This window comes from Elgaria multicarinata, chromosome 11 (assembly GCF_023053635.1).
Source record: "Elgaria multicarinata webbii isolate HBS135686 ecotype San Diego chromosome 11, rElgMul1.1.pri, whole genome shotgun sequence".
NCBI classification, from domain to species: domain Eukaryota; kingdom Metazoa; phylum Chordata; class Lepidosauria; order Squamata; family Anguidae; genus Elgaria; species Elgaria multicarinata.
Window position 1 is genome coordinate 45,295,732 of NC_086181.1, and position 24,173 is coordinate 45,319,904.

General features: G+C 48.0%; 1 protein-coding gene across 5 annotated transcripts in view; it reads right to left on the minus strand.

Moving 5' to 3' along the window:
- Positions 1–24,173, minus strand: part of CHD3 (chromodomain helicase DNA binding protein 3) — a 67,854-nt gene that overhangs the window by 37,681 nt on the left and 6,000 nt on the right. For all 5 annotated transcript variants that reach the window (XM_063137385.1, XM_063137387.1, XM_063137388.1 and 2 more), the window contains exons 2-4: positions 9,569–9,684; positions 7,797–7,970; positions 4,847–4,968 (exon numbers count right to left, since the gene is read on the minus strand). In XM_063137385.1, the coding sequence (XP_062993455.1) occupies positions 4,847–4,968; positions 7,797–7,970; positions 9,569–9,684 (412 nt within the window). The remainder of the gene's footprint in view (positions 1–4,846; positions 4,969–7,796; positions 7,971–9,568; positions 9,685–24,173) is intronic.

Sequence of the window (24,173 nt, forward strand, 5' to 3'; positions counted from 1 at the left end):
TCTGTGCAACGGGGAGAAATATGAATTTTTATGAGTCTGACAGGAAAGCCACGCACAGGGCTCTACAGGGGTTAATTTCTAGCAGAGCCAGGCCTGACCCTCATTCAGCTCCCAGCTCTGCCAAGAGTCACTGCCTCCGTAAGCCTCCACTTCCCCACACCTGGAAGGCAGGAACCCCAGCGGCCTACAGCATGGGGCTGTTCTGCCGGCAAACACAGCAAAGGCTTGGAAGTGCGGTATTTTGCAAATGAAACGTTCGCCCTATGAACAGGCCTCTCTTGACAGATCTCCATATTTGACACCGCTGCCTCCGCTGCTGCTGCCCACGGGCAAAGGCCCTGAAACCCTGCTCAACTCAGCCTGGCCCACACCTGAGATTTCATACACACTCAAGTCTAGTAACACAGCCAGAAAAGCCAGGCTTGCGAAAAGTGAGAGCTACGATTCACATGGTGCAGAATCCTGCCATCCTCCGCCTGCTATGGCCTGGTTGGAGTCCACCCGGGGGCCGGAGAAGAGCCTTCCGTGTGGTGGGTCCCTGTCTATGGAACTCCTTGCCTCTTGAGGTCTGTGTTGCTTCCAGTGAGCTCTGAAAACATCTTTATTTCAGGAAGTCCTTCCTTGACTGACCAGCCACTTTTCTCTCTCTCTCTCTCTTTTTTTACTGATTTTCTGTTTTTAAAAAAACTATTTTTGATATGGTATTTTATTCTTTTATCTTTTATAGTTCACCGCTCTGGAATCTGTTCAGATGTGGAGCAATATATAAAAGTTGCAAATGCATAACTAATTCTATTTTCTGAACTTGCAGGGTAAGATCACAAAAGGGCATGTGCGTACATGCATGCGGCATGTGCGCACGCGCACACACACACACACACACTCTAAAAAGTGAGAGTGGTAGAGGAGAGGACTCACATTTGCCTTTCATTCCTGTCCCCTAAATCCAGCCATGGGGCAAGGAGCTGGCTGTGATTCCACAGAGGCAGTCCTGCCTCCATTATTGTGTCACATGTTCCACGGCAAAGCTGTCCTGGCTACAAACTCAATCACTGCTTTTAAAACTCAGCTAAAAACTTTTCTTTTCCCTATAGCCTTCAAATATTGAGATTGTTCTGACTCTATACTGTTAGCTTCACCCTACCCGGTGCCTGTTTACACTTCCCTGTGCCTGTTTGCATTCTCCTTTCCCTCTTTATTGTTTACTACAACTTATTAGATTGTAAGCCTATGCGGCAGGGTCTTGCTATTTACTGTGTTATCTGTACAGCACCATGTACATTGATGGTGCTATATAAATAATAATAATAATAATAATAATAATAATAATAATAATAGTATCATCTACTGGGGAGCATCACCACCTGCAAGGAGATGATGGAGTGACCAACCCATCTCCTGCTACAGATACACATAGGTACTCCTCTTCAATCTAGCTGTCTCCTTTAACTTTCCCTCCCAGATACTGGAGGTCTAGAAAGTCCTTGAACCAAGAAGTCATCTTGTTTCGTCGCCCATGCCTGCCTCTACTGAGGCACTTCTATAGTGGTAGTGAAGCACACTGACAACTGTTGGGGCCCATGATGCATCTACACCAAGCAGGATATAGCACTATGAAAGTGGTATAAAAGTGGTATATGGTATGTGCCATAGGCCCCAACAGTTGTCAGTGCACTTCAATACCGCTATAAAGCAGTCGTGTGGCTCCTGCCTTTTACATACTGCTTTCATGCCGCTTTCATAGTGGAATATCCTGCTTGGTGTAGACGAGCACCGTGGCTCACCATGACATCCAAACTAGCGAAGCTATAATTACGGCTAACCTCCACAAACCTCCGTTTTAAAGGTTTGTCCCAACCATAGTTTGCCCGATTCGGATGTCATAACAAGCTATGGTTAAAACAACTTGGAACTGGAGGCGGGAAGTGGCATGCCAGAGGAGAGGACGGGGACGGAGGAGGAGGTGAGGGTGGCAAGCTCGTGACACACTCCTGATCCTCCAAGCCCCGAATTGGGGAATCATCTGAAACGAGCCAATAAGAAGGCTGCTATGCGGAGCCATGCTATGATCTCATTTTGACAACTGGGTTTGACTCCTTAATTATTGATGGTCGCCATGACCCATAATGCACTGCAGACTATTAAGGGATGCTATTAAAGAAATATGAGCTCTTACTTTAAAAGGGAGGGGAGAGAGCCAGCATCTGCACTAAACGGGGAGTGGGGAGGTCTGGATTTATTTCATTTCAAAATGCTTTCCAGAAATAGGCGGGGCTCAAAGACAAAGACGGGTCTGAACAAAACAACGCAGCAGCAGCAGCAGCAGCAGGTCTGCCCTGCCTTGCATGTGGAGAGAGAGAGTGAAAAGGAATGCGGGTAGGGAGGGGGGGAAACAGAGAGGCAGAGGCAAGTACAACCACAAGATAAAGGGAGGCTCAGCCAATGTCACTTACTATTTTGGAGTGCAATACCATATGGGAGCAATTCTACATCCCGGGAGGGGTGGGGGAGGACAGCGGTGGAATATTAAAAACAGATCAAGAGGAAGGGGGAGAGAAAGGGACTTGGGGTGGGGAGGAGGAAGGGGGGCAGGGACCAAACAGAAGGCGAAGACGGATGGGTGCAACACAGCAGAATCATAGCACTGTGGAGCAGGGAAGAAATGCACACTGCATCTGGTCTTTCCTCCCGCAGAGAAATTGGGTTCTTCTTCAGGGACAAGACACACACACACACACACACACACACACACACACACACACACACCCCGGACGTTTAGCCCCAAGGACAGCCCTCCTGTGAGAACGCACGTTTTCCTGCTCTTCGGCCTGTGCTGAACTCATCTTTCTCTTTCACCCCCCACACCATGTCGCCTTTTATTTTGATTCTTACACTAGCACCCTGTTTCTCTCACCCTCCATATCAGCTGCGAGCTCCAGTCCACCACGCTTCGAAAGCTGTTCAATTCCCTCCACCCCAGGAGTTGTAAGTTGTGCTCTTGCCCCAATCGCAAAGCAGCCCAAACAAACCCAGTGGTGGGAAGGCGGCTGGGGACTGCGTTCTGTTCCCTCGCCCTTCTACCCCACTAAGCTGCAAGTTGCTGCAGTTGACCAGGGGAGGGGGCAGAATGCAGCAGGGTCAGATGAGGGCCAGCAGGCACCAGCTCTAGTGGGCCCCGTTCTTTCTCCAGGGATGCCGTTGTGGAGAACAGAGTGCTGGATTCAAAGGGATGGGAGGCCCAGGTCCAAACCTTTCGGGTCCTGCCACAGGCGTTGCTGCATGGCCTTGGGCAAGTAATCCTCTCTGGGCCTGATTCAACTCCACAGGGCTGTTGCGAGGGCAAAAATGTGCTAGGGACAATAAAGCACTTTGCACATGGAAGGGCAATGCAACACCAGTCATTGCAGCGCATGGCACAACAGCAGCCAGGCAGATCTCTGGAAGCCCTGATTATGCGCTGCATTTCCAGAATGCCACCAGTCCCCAATCCCCAATGGAGCTCTTTACACCTTCAGGGAGCAACGAGGAGCACGTGGAAGGGCTCCAAAGGGCCCTCCCAGCAGACGCTCCATCTTGTTGGTCTTGAGGGATCTCTTGGCTGATCCCAGCAGCAGCGGCAGCAGGGGGAAAAGGCAAGCTGCCTCCGATACAGGCAAGCGCCAAACGATTTAGAGCTAATTAGAGTCAGGCTGAGAGCTTGACTCCCCTAAAGCCCCACCAGCAAGCCTGTTCCCCGAGCACCTGGCACAAGTCACTGCCGTGATTAGAACTGGCGAGGCCCAAGTGGCCTCAAGATCCCACAAACGCCAGTGCCGGATTTCTGCCATTGGTCACAGGGCACTGCTGGCGACGGAGTGCGCCTCTGCCCGCCAAGCCAAAGCAGGGAGATACTGCGGGGCCTGCCAAGGCCACTGGCTGCTTCCTCGAAGCTGACATGAACGCAGCCGGGCCTGGACTGAGTCGCAGGCTCAGGGCCAGATAAGCCCTCAGGTCTGTGGATGTAGACGCAGGGGCTGTTTGATGTTCCAACGCTTGTGTTTAACAAGGCCGTGAGCTTAGGAGGAGATACCGTTAACTAGCATACAGCACTCGCATGACACACACACACACACACACACACACACACACACACACACACAGAGGTTTTCTGTCTCCCCGCCCCTGCCCTGCATCGTCCTTTCAGTCATTTACTATGTAGCCAGGGAAGAGAAGCTACATTTGCACCAACCAGTGTTTCAGTTTACTAAACCGTTCATGCTTCTGCGCCAGTCTCAAAGCCAAGAATACGAATAAGGCAGGTTTACTCCTCTTCAAACACCTGTTCTCCCAAAATATGTGTTCATTTGGGAATGTGATCAGATTAGGGCATTTCCAGAAAACAGGAGAACTTGGAGGTACCTTCCCTTGACCCCACTGAAAACAATCCTCCATATGGGAAGAAGCAGGAAGGGGAGAAACATGTTCCTGTTCAGCCATAAAGAGTGTGCAGCATGTGGCCCAGCTGATTATCCCTGTAATAGCCTGTTATATCATTGTCTGCTGCCTTGAGAGGACTTTGTCCAGAAAGGCGACCTCTAAATATTCTAAATCAGCCTTCCTCAACCTGGTGCCCTCCAGCTACAACTCCCATCATCCCCCAGCCAGCCATGGAGGGCACCAGTTTGGGCAAAGCTGTTCTAAATAAATAAACATCTACCTGAATGTTAAACACTGTTCACAAAACTCACCCCTCATCTCCAAACGCTGATGAGGAGTGAGCTTTTTGTTGGTAATTAGGTGGACCTTAAAAGCCCACCGTCGGTCCCTCCCTCCATCCCAGAATCTAAATAAGCATTTGAGAACCCACCTCATGAATTGGCTGAAAGCTTTGTAATTCGTCAGGGTGTGATAGTCCTCTTCGGTGAAGACATGATCTACATCCTCCAGCCCCCAAGTCATGAGCAGTTGAGCAGAGGATTTCTGCTCCACCTTCAAAGGAATATAAAATGTTCAGGAACATGACATGTTCAGGATATTTTGTGCTTTTCAGATCCCCAAAGGCCATGCTCTCCCCTGTGCGCTACTACTGCCTGGTACCAGGGGAGGAATGTGGGGTTAGGTGAAGTGCAGGACTGGAAACAGAAATGTGCGGGGAGAGGAGGAGCTGAAGCATGCCTTGACAGCTTAACCTACCGTGTGGGATGCATCCAGCGCTCTGTGCCTGATGGAGCTTTAATTCCCTTCCCACACTCTACCAAGTAACAGACAGTGACATCTTCCCAAGGGAAAGTGTCCGCCGGGATTCTGTGATGCACCCAGCGCTACAACTGATAAACGCAAAGGGATTTCACAAGCGCCCCCGAAAACGCAGCCCTGCCCCTGACTGACTGAGAAAGGGGGAGCGAAGGAGGCTGCGCTCACTAGACTCTGCTGCCGTTCCAAGAAGAACATCTGCCCACTGTTCTAGTCGGTTGTGGGGTTTTTTTTAGTATAGGCTGAAATGTGATTCCTTAATCTGGTGGGGGGACGGACCACTATGCCCCAGGTATAAGTAGTGTAGGAAACAATGCTTTTAGACAGGGGTGGGGAATCTCTTTCAGGCTAAGGGCTGAATTCAGTTTCAGAGGAAACTCTCAGGGGCAAACATTACAGCGGTGGGCGTGGGGGGTGTGGGCAAAGGCAAAAGGGGCACTGCCAAAAATACCAGCATAGTTTAGCTGAAAGCTAAAACCGCTTAGGGATATATCAAAATATGTTCATCGGTATATACATCTATCAAATAAATAAAGCTCTTACTGGCAGTCACACTAAGCCTTAGGAGAGGCATTTTAACCTTAATGTGGGGAAAAAACTTACAAAAGACAGGAAACCACCCAATGATCAGTGGTCGGGGGAAAGGGCGTTGCCATCTGGGCAACCCCGGAGGGCCAGACTGGGACCTCAGGTGGGCCAGATTCAGCCTCCAGGCCTGAGGTTCCCCACATCTGCTTTAAGACCTCCCAGCACCCTGAAGAAAATATTAAAATGTTGCCCTGAGGAAAAGCAGGCCTGAGGGGACCATTCTGCTAGTAATTCTGTTGGATATCCTCACAGGGTAGTGCCTGCCAGAAGGGAGCAGTAGGCCCCGGCCTTAAGGATCGCTCGCTGCCACACAACCAAACCTGCCTGCTTATTAAAACCTTCCTCAGAAGCCGTTCTTCGGATCCCTCTGTCAGCTGAAATGAGGCAAATGGTGAGCCATAATATGGGTTTTTCAGTCATGGCAACCCAACTTCTTCACACAGAGCATAGGGAAATCATGGAATTCACTACCACAGGATGTAGCGATGGCCACCAATTTGGATGGCTTCAAAAGGGGGTTGGATAACTTTCTGGAGGAGAAGGCTAGCAAGGGCTACTAGCCCTGATGGCTAGGTGCTCCCTCAAGTATCCAAAGCTGTAAGCCCGTGTGCACCTGTTGCTGGGGAACATGGGTGGGAGGGTGCTGTTACACCCGTGTTCTGCTTGTGGGTTTCTTGTGGGCAGCTGGTTGGCCACTGTGGAAACAGAGTGTTGGACTAGATGGACCCTTGGTCTGATCCAGCAAGGCTCTTCTTATGTTCTTAATGTTCTCCTCAAGGAGTGTTACTTGGAACTGTGGCAGGGGAAGCACTATTTATTTGCCCAGGCTTTTTATGCTGCGGAGTTCCATACTATTTTATCTGGCTTTCTGCTTTTTATTTGCTGCAGTTTTGTCCAATTTTACATATCCAAATGTTGTTTGTATTGTTGTTATTGTCTGAGAGCACTTATGAACTGAAGGAAAGGGATATTAACCCTGACTTCTACCACCATAAATGCCCATGAATTGGAACAGTGATAAGAGATTGGACTGGGTACTGGCAGAGGATGTGATGAAGCCTGAGAAATTCTCTGCCCATGGGAGCGTGCAGGAACAGAGTAGCTCTTTCAGTTCTCTCACTGCGTCCACCTGCTGTGCTTACTCTCCTTAGCTCACAGCAGAGCTAAGAAGGATACATGGGCAGGGCTGGTGCCAGACTATTTTGCACCCTAGGCAGGTGAGCTGCTTTCACCCACCCACCCACCCGCCCCCAGCGCCCCCACCCCCACCCCAGCGTACCTGGGCACGGGGCGCCATCTCTCCCACCCAGCCGGTGCAAAGCCAGGACGCTTGGGGGGAGGCGGGCGGCTTCAGAAAGACACACCTGGAAGCTGCTCTCCCAGAGCCCCTTCCAGCCGGGTGCACCGTTCCGAAGCCACCCGTCCACTCCCCCACCCCAGCATCCTGGCTTTGAAGCCAGCGCCCGGCCGGAAGCCGCTCCTGGCTTCGAAGCCAGGATACTGGGATGGTGGGGCGGGCAGGCGGCTTCAGAACGGCGCGCCCGCAAGCCGCCCTCTCAGAGCCACTGTGGGAGAGCGGCTTCCGGGCACGCCGTTCAGCGCCCCCTTACCTTGGCGCTCTAGGCCGCCGCCTGAGCTGCCTCTATGGCAGCGCCGGCCCTGTACATGGGCATATGTCCCCACCACTTTGGGATTGTCCAGAAACAACCCAATGTGAGTAGAGAAGGTTTGGAGAGGGTGGGGTTTTTAGGGCGGGGGGAGTTCTCCCCTCTGAGCTGTCGCTGCCTAGCACAGAAGAAGAAGTGTGGAAAATGCAGGACTGGAAACACAAACAGGTCTATTCCAGGTCTCTATATCAGCGTGAAACCCATCATTCTGCCCCTTCGATTCCAACCAACCTATGTGCCAACTATTCACTGAGGGGTAGGAAGTGACTCTCGCCCAGACAGAGGTGCTGTCACCACAAGCTCCCCTACCTTTGGCTTTTGCACTCCATCTTCTTCTGACTTTTTCCGCCGTTTTGTCTTCTTCTCTTTCTTCTCCCGATGCTTTCTTCGCTTTTTCTTCCCCACGCCCCCATAATCGCTGCCACCGCTCTCTGACTTGGCCCGATACTCCTCTCGGTCTGACTCAAACTCATCCTCGCTGACCTGCCAAGAGAGGACACAGCAAGTGAGATCATTAGCATTAATTAATGACGAGTCTTCCTGCTAGGCACAGAAAAGTCCCGTGCCAGGACAAGGGTAACCCCTTCATTATGGTGCGATAGGGGGACTTTGCAAAGTCAACAGCTGGAGGTGTCTGTGAACCCATGAAACAAAGAGTCAGCCTTGAAGAGATGATTCAGCAGAATGCCTCAGGCAGAAACCTTACGAAGCATGAGTCCCTAGGGAGGTGTAGGCCATGGACAGGGAATCCAAGGATTTTTATGACTGGTGCATGAGAAAAAAAACTGCTGACATGCACATGTGACTCACTTTGATCCAAAATCAAGAAAAAAACATGAGCAGTACTGCTTCCGGCTCTTGACCCATCCCAGTTAAAAATATTCTTTGTACTCCTCCATCTTGGCCCTGTGGGGAAGAAGAAGGACCGAGGGGACAGGAGCAGGCAGAAGTAACATCGGGGCCTGCTCCTGCTGGACTCTTCCCCCCCCCCACAGGGCAAACTGCCATCTTGGCCCTGTGGGGAAGAAGAAGGACCGAGGGGACAGGAGCAGGCAGAAGTAACATCAGGGCCTGCTCCTGCTGGACTCTCTCTCTCTCTCTCTCTCTTTCTCTCTCCTCCCTCCCTCCCTCCTTGACTCCTTTTCCTTGTGTGTCATGTCTTTATTAGATTGTAAGCCTGAGGGCAGGGACTGTCTTTTTTTGCCAAGTGTAAGCCGCTCCGAGAGCCTTTTTTGGCTGAGGAGCGGGGTATAAGTATGATAAATAATAAAAAAAAAATCATGAGTGCTATCATGTCTCCCCTCAGTCTTCTCTTCTCCAGGCTCCATGTTTAGCCTGGAGAAGAGAAGATTGAGGGGAGACATGATAGCACTCTTCAAATACTTAAAAGGTTGTTTCACAGAGGAGGGCCAGGATCTCTTCTCAATCCTCCCAGAGTGCAGGACACGGAATAACGGGCCCAAGTTAAAGGAAGCCAGATTCCAGCTGGACATCAGGAAAAACTTCCTGACTGTTAGAGCAGTACGACAATGGAATCAGTTACCTAGGGAGGTGGTGGGCTCTCCCACCCTAGAGGCCTTCAAGAGGCAGCTGGGCAACCATCTGTCAGGGATGCTTTAGGGTGGATTCCTGCATTGAGCAGGGGGTTGGACTAGATGGCCTTCCAACTCTGCTAATCTATGATCAATCCACCACACCCTTTAACAAAGACAGAATCTCATCTTTGCAAAGGTTGAGAGTGGCAATACCAGTACTATATAGTCCTATGGATCAACTATACAGTACTGTGGGGTGGGGGTGGACAGCGAATCCCCACATGGTAGCAAGCTCTGCCATTAGTTCCTGATTGGCTCTCCTGGGCCAAAAGGCTGGGAATGGGGTCCATCAAGAAACCCTGGCCCTTGTTGCAAACTAACTTCCCGTAGATACCAATACATGTCAGGTAGATACCAAGTTTTGCCACTGTCATGGTTGTCCCATCACTTTCAAATGCCCACTTCCACCAAAAAGCAACAAAGCGCCAGAACCAAGACACACACACACACTGGACGAAGGGAGAGGGTTCTGTTCACACAACTCACTAATTTTTTGCGCTTCCTGGGTTTCCCTGGCTTGTTCTCCTTCTGCTTTTTGGGCCCTCGTTTCTTCTTCTTGACAACAAGAGGACTCTCCAAGTTCCGCAACTCCTCCTCTTCGTCTGAAAATAAAGGGATGGGGAGAAAGAGACCCCCCAAAAAGACAGAAAAAGAAAGAATTCACTTGCCTGCTTTTACCACTTCTGGGCAGCTACAATTCCAAATTCACATGCTGAAGCGATTTCCCTCTCTCCTGTTTGCTTTGAACCCTCATGCTGCACTCTCTGCCAGCAGGTCTCACCACTGAGCTATGAGTGCTTGTGGCGTTTCCCCATGACCAACCTTATCCAGACAGGCTTGACGGTTTCTATTTTTTTTCTTTTTGGTTCCACACACCCACCCCCGCTTTTTTTTTTTAAACTATTATTACTGTTCTGTTTTGTTTTTACTTTCCGCCCCTCGGTCAGAAGAGCTGCCATCTGTTCCAATGCTCCTGAGACAGTCACAGGGCAGAGATTAGAATCCTCCAAGGAAATTTCACAAAGACCTTAGCTCATTTCGCTTCAAAAACCACTTGACGCCATGAAGAGGGGTAGGGTGGAGAAGGCTGGCCATTTAAGCACAAGAAACTTGGAGCACATATGGCACACCAGCTAGAAAAACTGTGGGTTGAAATTTATTATTATTATTATTATTATTATTATTATTATTATTATATAAAATTTTACCCCACCTTTCACAAGTTGGTTTACATACATAACAACAAAACACAACAGTTCAAATTAGTGAAATAACACTAAACAAGCAAAAAGCATCAGCATCAAAATAATTTTTAAAATAACAGCAGCAGACAAATATTTGCTCAAACAGAGCTCCATAAAATTATACAAATGTAAATACAAGGCCAGGCAGAGAGCAAATTGAGAAAGGGCATTTGGGGGGATAGAGAATGTTGGTTTATTCTTACATAACTTCCACTGAGCACAATATTCCTCACATTGAAAACAACAGCAACTACTGCAGGTAATGTACTCTTATAGAAATGGAGTATGCAAACAGGACAGTAATAAGGCACGTCTGTCTGAATAACCCTCTAAAAGAGTGGCAGTTGTTGGGGCACCTTTGCTCACAGGAGAGCAGCTTCAGGTATTGTGTTGTTCCCGTCCTCCTGTTGTGAAGATCCAGTGGCAACGCGCTGTCCCAGGAACGGTCAACCTCCCTATGCCCCACAGCAGATTATCCAAATTTTCATATGGCTGGAAGCCACTCTCCCAATCTTAGCCTGAGTTTTTTAGGGATCCCTGACTCGGAGCTTTGTCAGCTGAACTCCTCCTGTCTCTGCCTGAAGTTCCTCCCCAAAGAACGGTCACTTTTCTTTCGCAGGCTCTTCAACCCCAAGAGGTGAATGGAGGACCTGGGACTTGGCAGAAGCACTGCAAAATATTGCATTTTCAGGAAGGAACCTGCCTCAAGCCCTACGAATGGGACAAGCGAGGAAATTCCCAAAGACTAGCTGGGGGTTGATTCTCATAGACACAGACACTGCACTATGCAGCAGGTGTAGCAACAAGGCATAACTCCTTAATAGGAGTCACCCGGGCCAACTCCCCTCTCGTTCACACTTGCTGTAAATCAGAAGCAACTCCACCAGCATCAATTGAAATTACTTCAGTATATTAAGACAGAGGAGGGACCATTAATCCTCTGCGTTTTCTCCGACAGCTTTTCAACCTCCTGCTCCCCTTGGTGTGCAAAGGAAGGCTCTATCTACCGCGAGCCACACACGGAGGCTACACACGCCGCCGACTCGTTAATATCACAGGACAGCCGGCTCAGCGGTAATTAGACGCTCCAGAGCCACTCTGCCCCCTTGAGCGATTTCTCTTGTCTTGCCAGACAAGGCGGGCGGGGAAGAGACAGAAGCGTCTCGCCGTTAACCTGGCTGTGATTAATGTGGGACGTAACCCCACTAAGTGTCAATGCTCGGAAAACCTTTCCCCAAATTAGAAGGACCGATATGTCAGGTACTGTCACCGTTCTTCCAAACCCTTTTTAAGACAGGGCAACATAAACCTTCGTTGTGTTTAATTTGACATTGGCCTATCCCCATCTCCATCCCCACATCCAAACAGCCTTTTGAGTGATGCAAGCCATACAGTGGGCTGAGATTCAGGGTTAGGCCTAGGGAGGTTGGAGGACACAGAATGACAGATGGAAGGAAAATGAAAGTCCATCAACCTCCTGGAGGAAAGGCAAGAACACCCACCCACCCATCCCAGGTTGAAAACCCTACTCAGCCATGAAGCTCACTGAGCCGGTGACCTTGGGCTTGTCTCACACTAACCCAGTTTACAACTTGTATAAAGTAAAAACGTAAGAAGAGCCCTGCTGGATCAGACCAGGGGTCCATCTAGTCCAGCACTCTGTTCATGCAGTGGCCAACCAGCTGTCGACTAGGGGCCAACAAAGCAGGACATGGTGCAACAGCACCCTCCCAACCATGTTCCCCAACAACTAGTGCATACAGGCTTACAGCCTGATACTGGAGGTTGCACTTAGCTATCAGGATAAGTAGCCATTGATTGCTTTCTCCTCCAGGAATTTATCCAACCCCCTTTTAAAGCCACCCAATTTGGTGGCCATCACCACATCCTGTGGTAGTGAATCCCAAAGTTTAACTATGCACTGTGTGAAGAAGTCCTTCCTTTGATCTGTCCTGAATCTCCCACCAATCAGCTTCATGGGATGAACCCAGGTTTTAGTATTATGGGAGAGGGAGAAAAATGTCTCCCTATCCACATTCTCCGCACCATGCATAATTTTGCACACCTCTATCATGTCTCCCCTCAGTCTCTTTTTTCCCAAGCTGAACAATCCCAGCCGTTGTAACTTTCCCTCATAGGGGAGATGCTCCAGTCCCTTGATCATTTTAATTGAATGGAAAGAAAGGTAAGTAAGAATGGTAAGGTATTTTGCACACTGAAAAATCCTATGTAACAATAATAGTTCTTTGAGTGCTCCTAAAAAAATGCAGCTCCTGTCCATGGCTCCCACCCCCCAACAGCACGCACATGGCTCTGGCTACCACACATGGCCCCCCTTCTACTGTTCTAAGAGCCAGAGCAAAGAACTGGCTTAGCTCTGGAAGAGCCGTGTTCATTGGGTGCCCTCATTGTGGGACAAGCTGCTCAGCTTCAGTCCCTCATGAGTCCAAGGAAAGGTCTGATGGGAACATGGTTAGTTTGCACTGCAAGTCTGGATTCTCAACTCTCAGGATACCTCCATGTGCTCAAAGCCCCTTGGGGGGGGGAAGAAAGGTTAGTAACAGCACCCAATTTATCCCACAGCTCATGGCTCACCTGTTGTTCTCCTTCATAGATCCCTGCAGACCCAGACTGCAATGCTCTCAGGCTCCCATCAGCATTACCAGCTGGGGAAGAGGCAGGATGAGAGAGAAACAGACCAAATTGTTTCTTGCTGGGTTAGGGCCCTGTCACATCCCTGCTGGGGGCGTGGCCTAGTAGGCAATTCAAAATGAGCACAGGAGCCTTTCCCAGACCTAGGCCATAGCTAGACCTAAGGTTTATCCCAGGATTGTCCTGGGGTCAAACCTGTTCATCTAGGTGACACACAGTGCTCAGGCAGGGGCGAACCCTGGATGATATAAAAATGTAATAAATAAATAAATAAATAAATGAAGAAATATCCCAGGATAAACTTTAGGTCTAGCTGTGGCCCTAATCTAAAACATTCTAAAATTTCAGTTTTATATACCCACTGCAGTTACAAAAAGCTGTAGATTTGCCATCTTCATAAAATTTTACCCATTCACAACCACAAATTGGGATAACTTGCTTCAAACAGAAACGTAAAGGCTTCTTAATAGCCCTGGCTATTGGGCGGTATAGAAATGTCAAGACAGGTTGCTTACCTGTAGCTGTAGTTCTTCGAGTGGTCATCTGTGCAGTCACACATATGGGCTCTGCGCCTGCGCGGGGCCAGCTCCGGAAACTTCACTAGCTGAAAACATTTTTAGGCGGGAACCCCTCCCCCACCGTCCACTGAGCATGCTCAGGGGTTCCCGCCCTATCTCATCAGTTCCTGAAACCGCCTAAACAGTCTCACTGAGGTGAACCACCAGGTAATCAAGAATGACACCATAGTGGGGACGGTGGGAGGGTTGTGTGACTGCACAGATGACCACTCGAAGAACTACAGTTACAGGTAAGCAACCTGTCTTTCTTCTTCGTGGTCTCTGTGCATCACACATATGGGCGAATAACACGCTGACTTACCGGAGGCGGGTGGTGTCAGGTGGTAAAAGTAACTCAAAGTATTGCCGATAAGACGGCACACCCAAAAGCACAGTCCCTATGTGCTCTGATGTCCAGGCGATAGTGACTGGCGAAAGTCAGAGGTGTTGACCAGGTGGCCGCTTTACAGAGGTCTGATAAAGCAATTCCTCTTTCAAATGCCGTAGAGGTGGCAACTCCTCTCGTGGAGTGAGAACGCACTCTACCCTCCAACGGGAGGCCAGCAAGCTCATAGGCTAATTTAATGGTCTGTACGACCCAAGCAGATATTCTCTGCGAAGATACTTGAAGTCCTTTCTGTTTGCCCCCGTAACAAACGAAAAGTCTTTGAGATCTCCGGAAAATAGCAGTTCTGGACTGATAGAAAGCAAGGGCTCTTCTAACATCCAATGTGTGAAGGGTTGACTCAAGTGGCGACATTGGCGCAGGGGGGGAAAAACTTGGCAGGATGATATCCTGAGCAGCATGAAATGATGACACAACCTTTGGGAGGAAGGCTGGGTCAGGTCTAAGGACCACCTTGTCAGCGTGGAAAACTGTATAAGGTGGGTCTATGCGGAGTGCTGCTAGCTCCGATGAACATCTAGCAGACGTAATGGCAACTAGAAAAACAACCTTGAAAGTTAATAAACGAAGGTCCGTAGTTGCCAATGGTTCAAAAGGCTTGCCAGACAATGCCTTGAGCACTACGGAAAGGCTCCATTGCAGAACAAAGGGGTGGAACTGTATCTTTCATCCCTTTCATAATGCGCTTAACCAGTGGATGAGTGAAGACCGAACAGCCCTGAATCCATAAATGTGAGGCAGAAATCACTGCCGGATAAACTCTAAGTGAGGAAAACTTAAGGCCTCTTTTAAACAAGGAAAAAAGGAAAGTGAGGATGGTGGAAATAGGCACTGAAAGGGGGTTCTCATTCCTGCTTAGTGCAAAGGAGGAGAAAGCTTCCCATTTGGTAGCATATGACTTTCTAGTCGCTGGTTTCCTAGCTGCTAGGATTATGTCCCATATATCAGGGGGTAAGGATTGACAGTCTAACATTGTGGTTTCTACTATGAAGTCCAGAGAGCTCAATAAATTGAGGATTAGTCCCACTGCCTTCGATAGCATCCTCTTCTAAGATGCTACTAGAAGCCAGTTGTCTAAATATAGGTAGACTTTCACCCTGTGTAGGCAAATGAACTGCCATATATTTTGCAAACATTTGGTGGACTGTGCTTAGGTCCAATGGAAGCACCCAAACTGGAACATATCGGTACCTATGATAAACCCAAGGTACCTCTGTGAGTGTTCTGAATGGCTATATGGAAGTATGCATACTTTTAAGTGTGTGAGGGCAAAACATACTCCCTTCTGAGGAGCAGCATTAAGGACAGTGTGTCATCTGTAATTTGCTGGTTCTGATGCAGGAAATAAGATGAGCGATGGGATTGAACAACCCTTCACCATCGAATGGCAGGTCCTCAATCTAGCTAGTATGCATGAGAAACGCCAGAGTGCGCACCACTGCTCTCAACTCACAGTTGGTGAGGCAACAGGTCATGTTAAATTGCTGACGAGAGGAAAAGTTGTTATCTGGATATCATAACTAGATAGTGTATAACTCTGGGGCCCAAAGCAGATGAATATGTTCTGTGGCCTGGTAGGTCCAACCTATATGTTCTGAAAACTCCCCTTGGGAATAACTGAACTAATATAGAATTGGAACATGGGTGCGTAAAGAAAAAAACCCAGTGTCCATTACTGGACCTTATGTAAAGATTCTGCCCTTTCCAATGTCAGAGCCATCAAAGAAGGGGCCTTCCAGGAATTTTTAACTGTCAGAAGCGGTGTTGGAAGGAAAAATAACGACATTGGAGTTGGCCTCTCAGTACATACTGTGTGAGATTTATTTACAGAGTTATGTGTCTCAATTCCGAGTCATCCTCAATGATCGGGAAGTGGTATAAGTCCTCCGAAGGAGGTTCTGCCCTGTGTAGGCACTACATCATGAAGTGATGCAGACGAGAGCAATGTTGAGACCGACTGATAGTCCTCAAAGGATTGAGGGGGATCAGGTCTATTCTTATGCTCCAACTCATCTTCCCCAAGTTGATCTCCTGATGCCCCACAGAATGGGGATGGAATGGGGAAGAGCTAAGTAATTGTACTGACACATTGTGGCTGTAACAGCTGAGCCCTGTGTATACCAGTCACAATGATAGTGATCTCGGTTGTACGTGTCCCCATCACGGTACTGATGCCAGTATCCATGCTTGTATGGTATTCTCAGGAGACGTGGCCCATTTGACATTGTGTCCCCTCCTCTCCCAAGGGAGGGGGGGCAAAAATGATGACATCAGACATCATGGTAATAAAACGCTCTCCATTGAAAGCAAAGCACTCAGAGCGTAGAGACTCTGGAGGGAGACCTTGAAATTGGTGGTTAGTCTGCAAGTGATATACTGCCTGATGTGGTGGACAGATGTTCATTGGCTTTGGAGGGGAGAGAGATCACATCTCACCCTCTGACATTCAAGCTGCATGCGAGATGCCACTCTTGGTATCAAGAGTCTCAGTGTTTGTACCAAAGAAGCTATTAATGTTATTGCCAATCTCGGTATCAAGGGTTCCAGACTTGGTACCGAAGAAACCAGTTATGTTATTGTCATTCTCAGTACCAAAAATTCCAACCTTGGTACCAAAAAAGCTAGTTACGTTATTGCCAGTTTCAGCATTGAGAATTCCAGCGTCTGTACTGAAGATGCTAGTTATGTTATTGCCACTCTTGGTATCGAGGGTTCCAGTCTGTACCGAAGAAGCTAGATATATTGTTGCCAGTCTCGGCATTGAGAAATTCAGTCTCGGTACCGAAGAAGCTAGTTATATTGTTGCCAGTCTCGGTATTGAGAGCAGTCTCGGTACCGAGAGGTTTCAGGCTCGGTACTGAAGAAGCTAGTTATGTTGTTGCCAGTCTCGGTATCGAGAGTTTCAGCGTACTGAAGAAACTAGTTATATTATTGCTACTGAGGAGGCCTCCCATGGGGACTCTAACAGTAGTGGTTAGATCTGGCTTCCATACTGCCTTAGAATGAGGCTTTTGTTGTTGTTGTTGTATGTCCCAAAGGTTTAAGTGACCTGGCCTTCCTAGATATCTCTTTTGCTGCAGAAGCAGCTAGAGCGCGTCCAGATTTCTGGAAGATCGGAATGACACACGGATAGAGTCGGGGTCCAAGGATGCTGAGGGGACCTAAGGGACCTCTGCCACAATTGGCTGCATAAAGCACTTTGGAGAATCCATGGCTTCTAGAGCTTTTCTCTGCAGAAAACGCCCCGAGCAATCAGTCCCAGAAGGCTTAAGTGATCCGGCCTTCTTAGATATCACTTTTGCTGCAGATACAGCTAGAGAGCGTCCAGTATTTGAAGATCAGAATGACCCATGGTTAGAGTCAGGGTCCGAGGACGCTGAGGGGACATAGGTTGAGGAGTCTCCGCAATGAGTTGCTGCATTGATTGCTTTGGAGAATCCGTGGCTTCTAGAGCATTTTTCCTCAGAATCGCCATTACGTGTTTAGCCCTCAGAAGGCTTAAGCAACAGGTCTCGATGATGCGAGCCTCTCCCAAACAAATCGAGAGAATATCTGTCTGTTGGGGAAGCTTGTTGACACATCTTCAGCAAAAAAGGCCTTAACAGCCATGCGAGCCCTCCCTGACGCGATCCCAGATCGCTGGAGGGTGAAATAGCAATAATAAATTAAGACTTTGGTGAGCGATACCGGGCATGTTGGTATGGAGACATCGATCGGTACCGATGTCTGTCGGTATCGACTGGCAGAGGCGGCTCCTCTCGGTATCGAGGGGAAGCTGGGCCCTGGTTCGCCATTGCATAGTCCAAAGAGGAGTCTCTTATCTCACCCTCTGAAACAGATGCCATTAAGGCAGGGTCCTCCACCGGTACTGTAACTATTTGGAAGGGTGACGGTACCGGGCAGTCCAGAGCTTCCTCAGCTTGCGGTGTTGCCGAGGTCAATACTGGCGGTGACAACGGTGTTGCCCGTCTCGGTATCGAATTGGACTTCGGTAGCGAAAGCCTCGGTATTGGAGGGGACCTTTGTAGTGATGATCTCGGTATCGGGCTCCTCGGTACTGTAGTAGACTTCGGTAGCGAAGTTCTCGGTACCGGACTCTTCGGTATCGACGAAGCTGGATTGGCTAATTTTGTCTTTGCATATTTAGCCTTCAGCTTGCTCTTTTTCTTTTGGGGTTCTTCTGCCTCATTGTGCTCTCTCGCTCTCTTAGAGATTTTCTTCGCTCCTTTTTTAGAAGCGTAATGAGAGGAGGTAGGGGGAACCGATAGGGCTTCACTCCGAGTAGGAGGAGGTTGGGGCATGGACTCCATTTTGTTAGGAGAAGTAGAAACTCGAGCCGGTCTCGGTTTATCTACTGCCACCAAGGCCCTTTCCCAGAGAATCGCCCAAAGGCGGTCTAAGCGGGGGTTTTCTCGCTTGCCTCGAGAATTTTAAGCAAAACACGCAGGATTCAACTACGTGTGCTTCCCCCAAGCACAATAAACACAACGAACGTCCATCCATCTGGGAAATCTTTTGTCCACAGGATGAACACTTTTTGAAGAGTCCTGTTTGTGCCATAGGCACCTAACTACTAATAAGAAAAATAAGGGATTTTTTAAAATTTAATTTTATTTTATACATAGAAAAGTTAGAAAAACTGGAGAAGAAGAAAAAGGAAGAAAAAACGAGTTTTCAGCAAAAAGGTAAAAACCTAACCAAGAAAGCTGTTGACCCACAGGCGGTTGAAGAGAACTGAGGAGATAGGGCGGGAACCCCTGAGCATGCTCAGTGGACGGTGGGGGAGGGGTTCCCACCTAAAAATGTTTTCAGCTAGTGAAGTTTCCGGAGCTGGCCCTGCACAGGCGCAGAGCCCATATGTGTGATGCACAGAGACCACGAAGAAGAATAATTAAATAAATAAACGAATAAATGAATAAATAAATTAAACTGGAAATACCCTCTCTTGGGTAAGCAGTTAAAAATATCAAGGGGGGGGGAGGGGTCATGGCTGAAACTGCCAGCCAATAATTTCAATGACCCACTGAATCATAGGCTTGTTATTTATTTATTTGTTTGTTTGTTTGTTCGTTCATTCATAATCGCATAGGTCTCTTAAGATGAGGTTAGCTGGGACTAGCAGGAGATGTAGACAGTGCCAGCGCCAGGTGTCTGAGGGCCCTTTGGCAAGACACCCTCAATGGGCGCCCCTCCCTCAGTGAGCCAACCTTCTCACTGCCATGGTCACCAGCTGCTATGACTCCTCGTCCTCTTTCTCATAATTTCTGCCACTTGCTTGCTCGACAGGCAGAGAGAGCCAGGGAGCAAGGAGGTCGTGGCCTCTCCCGCTCCTCCTTCACACCACCACCGTTGTTCTGGGCCAGAGCGAGAGGCAGGTGAAGAAGATGAGCAAGTTCAAGGGTGCTCTTGTCAGTGGGGCCCCTGCTGAGGTGTGGACCTCGGTAGGTGCCTGACCGTGCCTACCTTTGATGCCGGCCCAGGATGTAGAGCTCTCTTTTCAATTAGGTATGAGGCTAAGATGATTTCCCATCCAATCTCTTACTTGCTCATTTCTATTGAGGAGAAAATGTTATTTTCAAAATACCACCAGTATTGAGAGAACATATTTATTTTAGCCAGCTGAGCAAACTGAATAAAAGGAAGACCATTTCCAATTGCACTTGAGTGGTGATATTTTTGAAAACTCCCCATTTTTTAAAAAAGTGCCTCTCTAAAGGCTCCTCTTGGCGCGCCTGCTCCTAATTTGCACGCTGAAGGTCCCAAGTTCAATCCCTGGCCTCTTCTTAGGGCTGGAAAAACGCCTGTCTGAAACCCTGGAGTTGCTGCCAGTAGGAGTTGACAATACTGAGTTACATGACTCAGTACAAAGCAGCATCCTATGTCCCTTACTGCATGGAATCAATTAGTACAATGCCTGACATACTACTTTACAACATGCAGGGATTATTACACCAAAAAGCATTTTCATTCATTCAATCATACACCAAAAAGCATTCAGAAATATGACTGCGCGTGTCTTCAGTTGGATGTGGCACAGTCTAGAATTCTGCCACCTCATTCTGGCTCTAGGCCACCCAGTATATTTCATGGCTACTTTTGACCTATAAAGCCATAATAGTTCAAGACCAGGTTACTTGAAGGGCCACCAGCATTCTTACGAATCTGCCTGGGCCTTAAGATCTTCCTCGGAGACCCTGTTCCTAGGACTACCTGTAAGGTCAATCCAGTTGGTGGATTCAAGAGACAGGCCTGCCTCAGCAGTGTCCCTCAGGATGTAGAACTCCCTGTCCACAGAGCTAAACGTGGCCTCAACCCTGCAAATCTTTGAGTTTTAAAAACTCACCTATTCTGCGTCAGCTTTTCCTGAGTTTTTAATGGCTACAAGTCTAAAGTCAATGGAGTTTGTTTGAAATATTTTACTGTTTTTATTTAACTGTTGTTTTATCTATTTTTAACTGGCTTTAAAAAAAAAGAAACTTTGTGCCACTGTCAGATACTTGTTTGTAATTTTGGTTTTAAATTATATTTTTTATGTTTTATATTATTAACTGCACTGTGAGGGGCGTGCCCTAAAAGAAACCCTATAAACAAATAAACAAACAAACAAATAAATGGCTGAGCAGGAATCTGAACTTCTGTTTCTCATGTTCACCTCACCGGTCCCTATCTAACAATGGATAGTTGTAAGGACCAATAAGTTGAGGCCTGGGAAGCAACCCAGAGCCTAGAAGAATCAGAGTCTTCAAACACAGGATTCATTCTTCACCAAGGGCCCTGTTTATTTATTTGATTTATACTCCGCCCTTTCTACCAAAAATTGCACTCAGGTTGACTTATGAAACGATTTAAAATAGATTAAAACAATAAGACATTAAAATACAATAAAAACATGACAATTACAGAATAAAAACAACACCCAACCCACTTACAGGGCAAGGCTTCTTGAATAAAGCAGTCTTTGCCTGCTGGAAGAGTGAACCTAGCCTTCTTTGGGAGGGAGTTCCACAGCCTGGGAGTGGCCATTTCATAGGCCCTCTCTTGCATGACCACCAAATGCACCTCTGTTGGCAGTTTCAAAAGAAGGGCATCTTCAGAAGACCTTAAAGACTAGGCTTGTATGGGAGAAGGACATCTTTCAGGTAGCCTGGTCCCAAGCCATTTATTGGTCATAACCAGCACTTTGAATTCTGCTCAGAAACAGACTAGTAGCCACTGAAGTTGCTGGAACAAGGGAGTCACGTGCTCCCTATAACCAGCCCCAGTCAACAGTCTGGCTGCAGCATTCTGGACCAGCTGAAGTTTCTGAGAAATTTTCAAAGGCAGCTCCACGTAGAGCATGTTACAGTACAGATTGGATGTAACTAAGGCATGCGTGACCAGGGCCAGGTCAGACATCTCTAGCATCACTAGAGACATCTTTAACATTTGATCTGACAAGGGGGAATATCATTAGCTCTTTCCCCGCTTCTCGGAAATTTGGCTGCTGTTATTAGATACTTATATTAGATTTGGTCCACCATGGTAGCCTAGAACATTTCCTGGTATTTTTAGAATCTGAGTGATGGATGAGTTCCAGTCTAGACAGGGGAACATCATCAGCTGCACAGTCGGTACTGAGAGAGACACTCGCCTCCAACAACAGGGAGCCCAGAGTCACTACCACCCAATGTCTGTTGGATGACCTACAATCCAATACACTGTCAGGCTCTTAAGTCCTGGCCCCTCTTCGCAATTTCCCTTCACCCACCCCACCCCCACGAGCCACAGGACACAAACTACTGTATAAATCACAGCTGGCACTAATTGGCTCGCTGCGCCAGCAGCTCTGCCGAGAGGTCGCAGGCTAAACGGGGCTGCAGGAAGCTAAACTGCCCTCTTGTGCTCCCGCAGGGGGGTTCCTCCAGGTCAAAGATTAAACATACTGACTACAGAGGAAGCCGGCGTGCGTGGGAATAGCCCGGTGTCCACCCTTTGTGGGTAAACAGAGCGCCTGCGTTTTCCCCTTTCAACGTGGTGCAGATCCAACCGCTTTCTCCCCCACCCACCCAGTAACAGAATTTTATATCCACGTTGCAGACCAACCAGATCTTCCTCATTCATGCCAACACGGCCTCCATTTAAAACAGTGCCAAATTCAGAATAGTCGTGGAAGTTGCTCTGAGAGCTAAATCAGGCCTGCGAGGGGAAAGAATCATATACAAACATTGGCATTGTAAGCTCAACCCCACCGTCCCAGTTCGTATCTGCGTCCCCCACCCCTCTTTCCCCACCCCTCCTTCTCAAGTATCTGAGATCAGCCAACACATACAATGCAGGCATGCTTGCCAGATTTCAAAGATAATCCAGTGATTAGTTGAATCTCTATTCAAAATGCGGTCCAAATATATATATATATATATATATATATATATATATATCTTCCTTAGCAGACCTCCTAATTTTAATGTCCCAGATTAAAAACAGGTGTAAAAGCAGATCGGGGTTTAACCAAACAAGAAGGGGCCAGCGCTCCCCTATAGGCAGTTTCTCAAATTCTGGGGATTCCGGCATGGGATGTACATCATATCACAATCTTTGCCCACACCAAGTCAACTAAATACTTTCATTGTTTTCAACCTTGCAAATAAAGCCAAAATCACCATCCTTTCCAAAAGCTTCCACCTCCCCACTTCGTTAACAAACGCTGTTTAGATTAATGAATACGGGTGCAATAATCGCCATTCAAGACCTCCGCTTCTCATTCCTCCCTCCTTCTCTCCGCTGACTACATTTTGCATCTGGCACAATCCTAGCTCCTTCTGACAATACAACATTTATCTCTGAATCCTCCAAGCTGATTCACCTTGTTGCATTTCCCTCATACAACGCCGCCTTCCTTCCGCTTCTGATGGGATGGAATTGACAAATACGAGGGGGGGGGAATACATCAGGGTAGGCTTATCAGACACCCCCTCCCCCGCAACTCTAGTCAATTTCTAATCCATCTATCAATCTTTTTTCCCCCCCTTCCTACTTCTTCCACGCATTCTTGTTCCCCCTCCACCCCCCCTTTCCTAATCATAATATTGGCACACATGCGCAGAAGATTCTTATATTTGGCAGGCAATCAACTAGAATTTTCCACACACGTGATATTTCTACTCCCTACCTTGAAAATATATATTATATAAGGCTAACAAAGGATCTGGAAAGGAAATTGGGGGAGGGGGGGTAAAGAATGTAGATGTGTAGCCATAACTACAAATTACACAAGACCAACCCTGCTTAGAATTGCCATCTCTTTCACGACAAACGGCATTTATGTATTTCAATTTAATACAAAAAAAAAAAAAATGGACGGCCAATTTGGAAAGAAAAAAAGAACAGCGCCTTTTATCTGTGTCAGTTAATGGAGGAGAATAACAGCCATTTCCATTAGTGAGAAATCTTAATCATCAGGGTAAAAACAGTCATGCGGAGATGGGGGTGGCAGAGGGGAAAAAATAGCATATTCAGTGAGATGGGTAAAGATTTATGGGATGGCTCAATTCTATGATTTGTTCACGAAAAGCAACACTAGATTAATAGCGAGCCAGGCTTTTCTAAACAGTGGATTCTCAAGAGTTGGGCATCGTAGGAGAGAAACAAGAATGAAGCAATTGGGTTTTCAAAAATAGCTTGACAACCAGCTGTCATCTCCAGCCAGTGGCTGAAAACAGGATGGTTGTCTTCCAGCCAGTCACACCGCTACAAATCTAGACTAGAAGGGCACCAGCTGGCAAGGAGCATTGCTGGCACGCATGGCCGACAGCTCTGTGCTCCTACGCAGCCGGGTGAGGTCAGGGCACCGGGGTTTCCTCCCAGATCACACAGGCCTCCCTGCACTGCCAAGGGGGAGGGGAAGAAGTACCTTAGCTGACCAAGAATGATCAGAATATGAATGTCTGTGGGTCAAAATCAAGTGGTCCAAATAGCCTGCAAGCAGAAACCCATGAAGACCTGAGGAAAGCACTGAGGTTTTAAATACTTCTGTGCTGTTGCTCTTGCTCTGTGCTCATGCCCAACACGGGTCCTTCTTCTGCTTCCAGGTGCAAGGTGATAGAACGACTTTCTTTGCCGTGGAGTGCCTTTCTGAGTACACTGTGGCCTTCTCCATCGGCCCACCTGTGCTCCTGACCCCGCTTCTGCATCCTCTGAGCAGTGCCTTGACTCTCCTGTTCCGTGCGTCCCCCGCCTTCGGCCCTTTCTTGCAG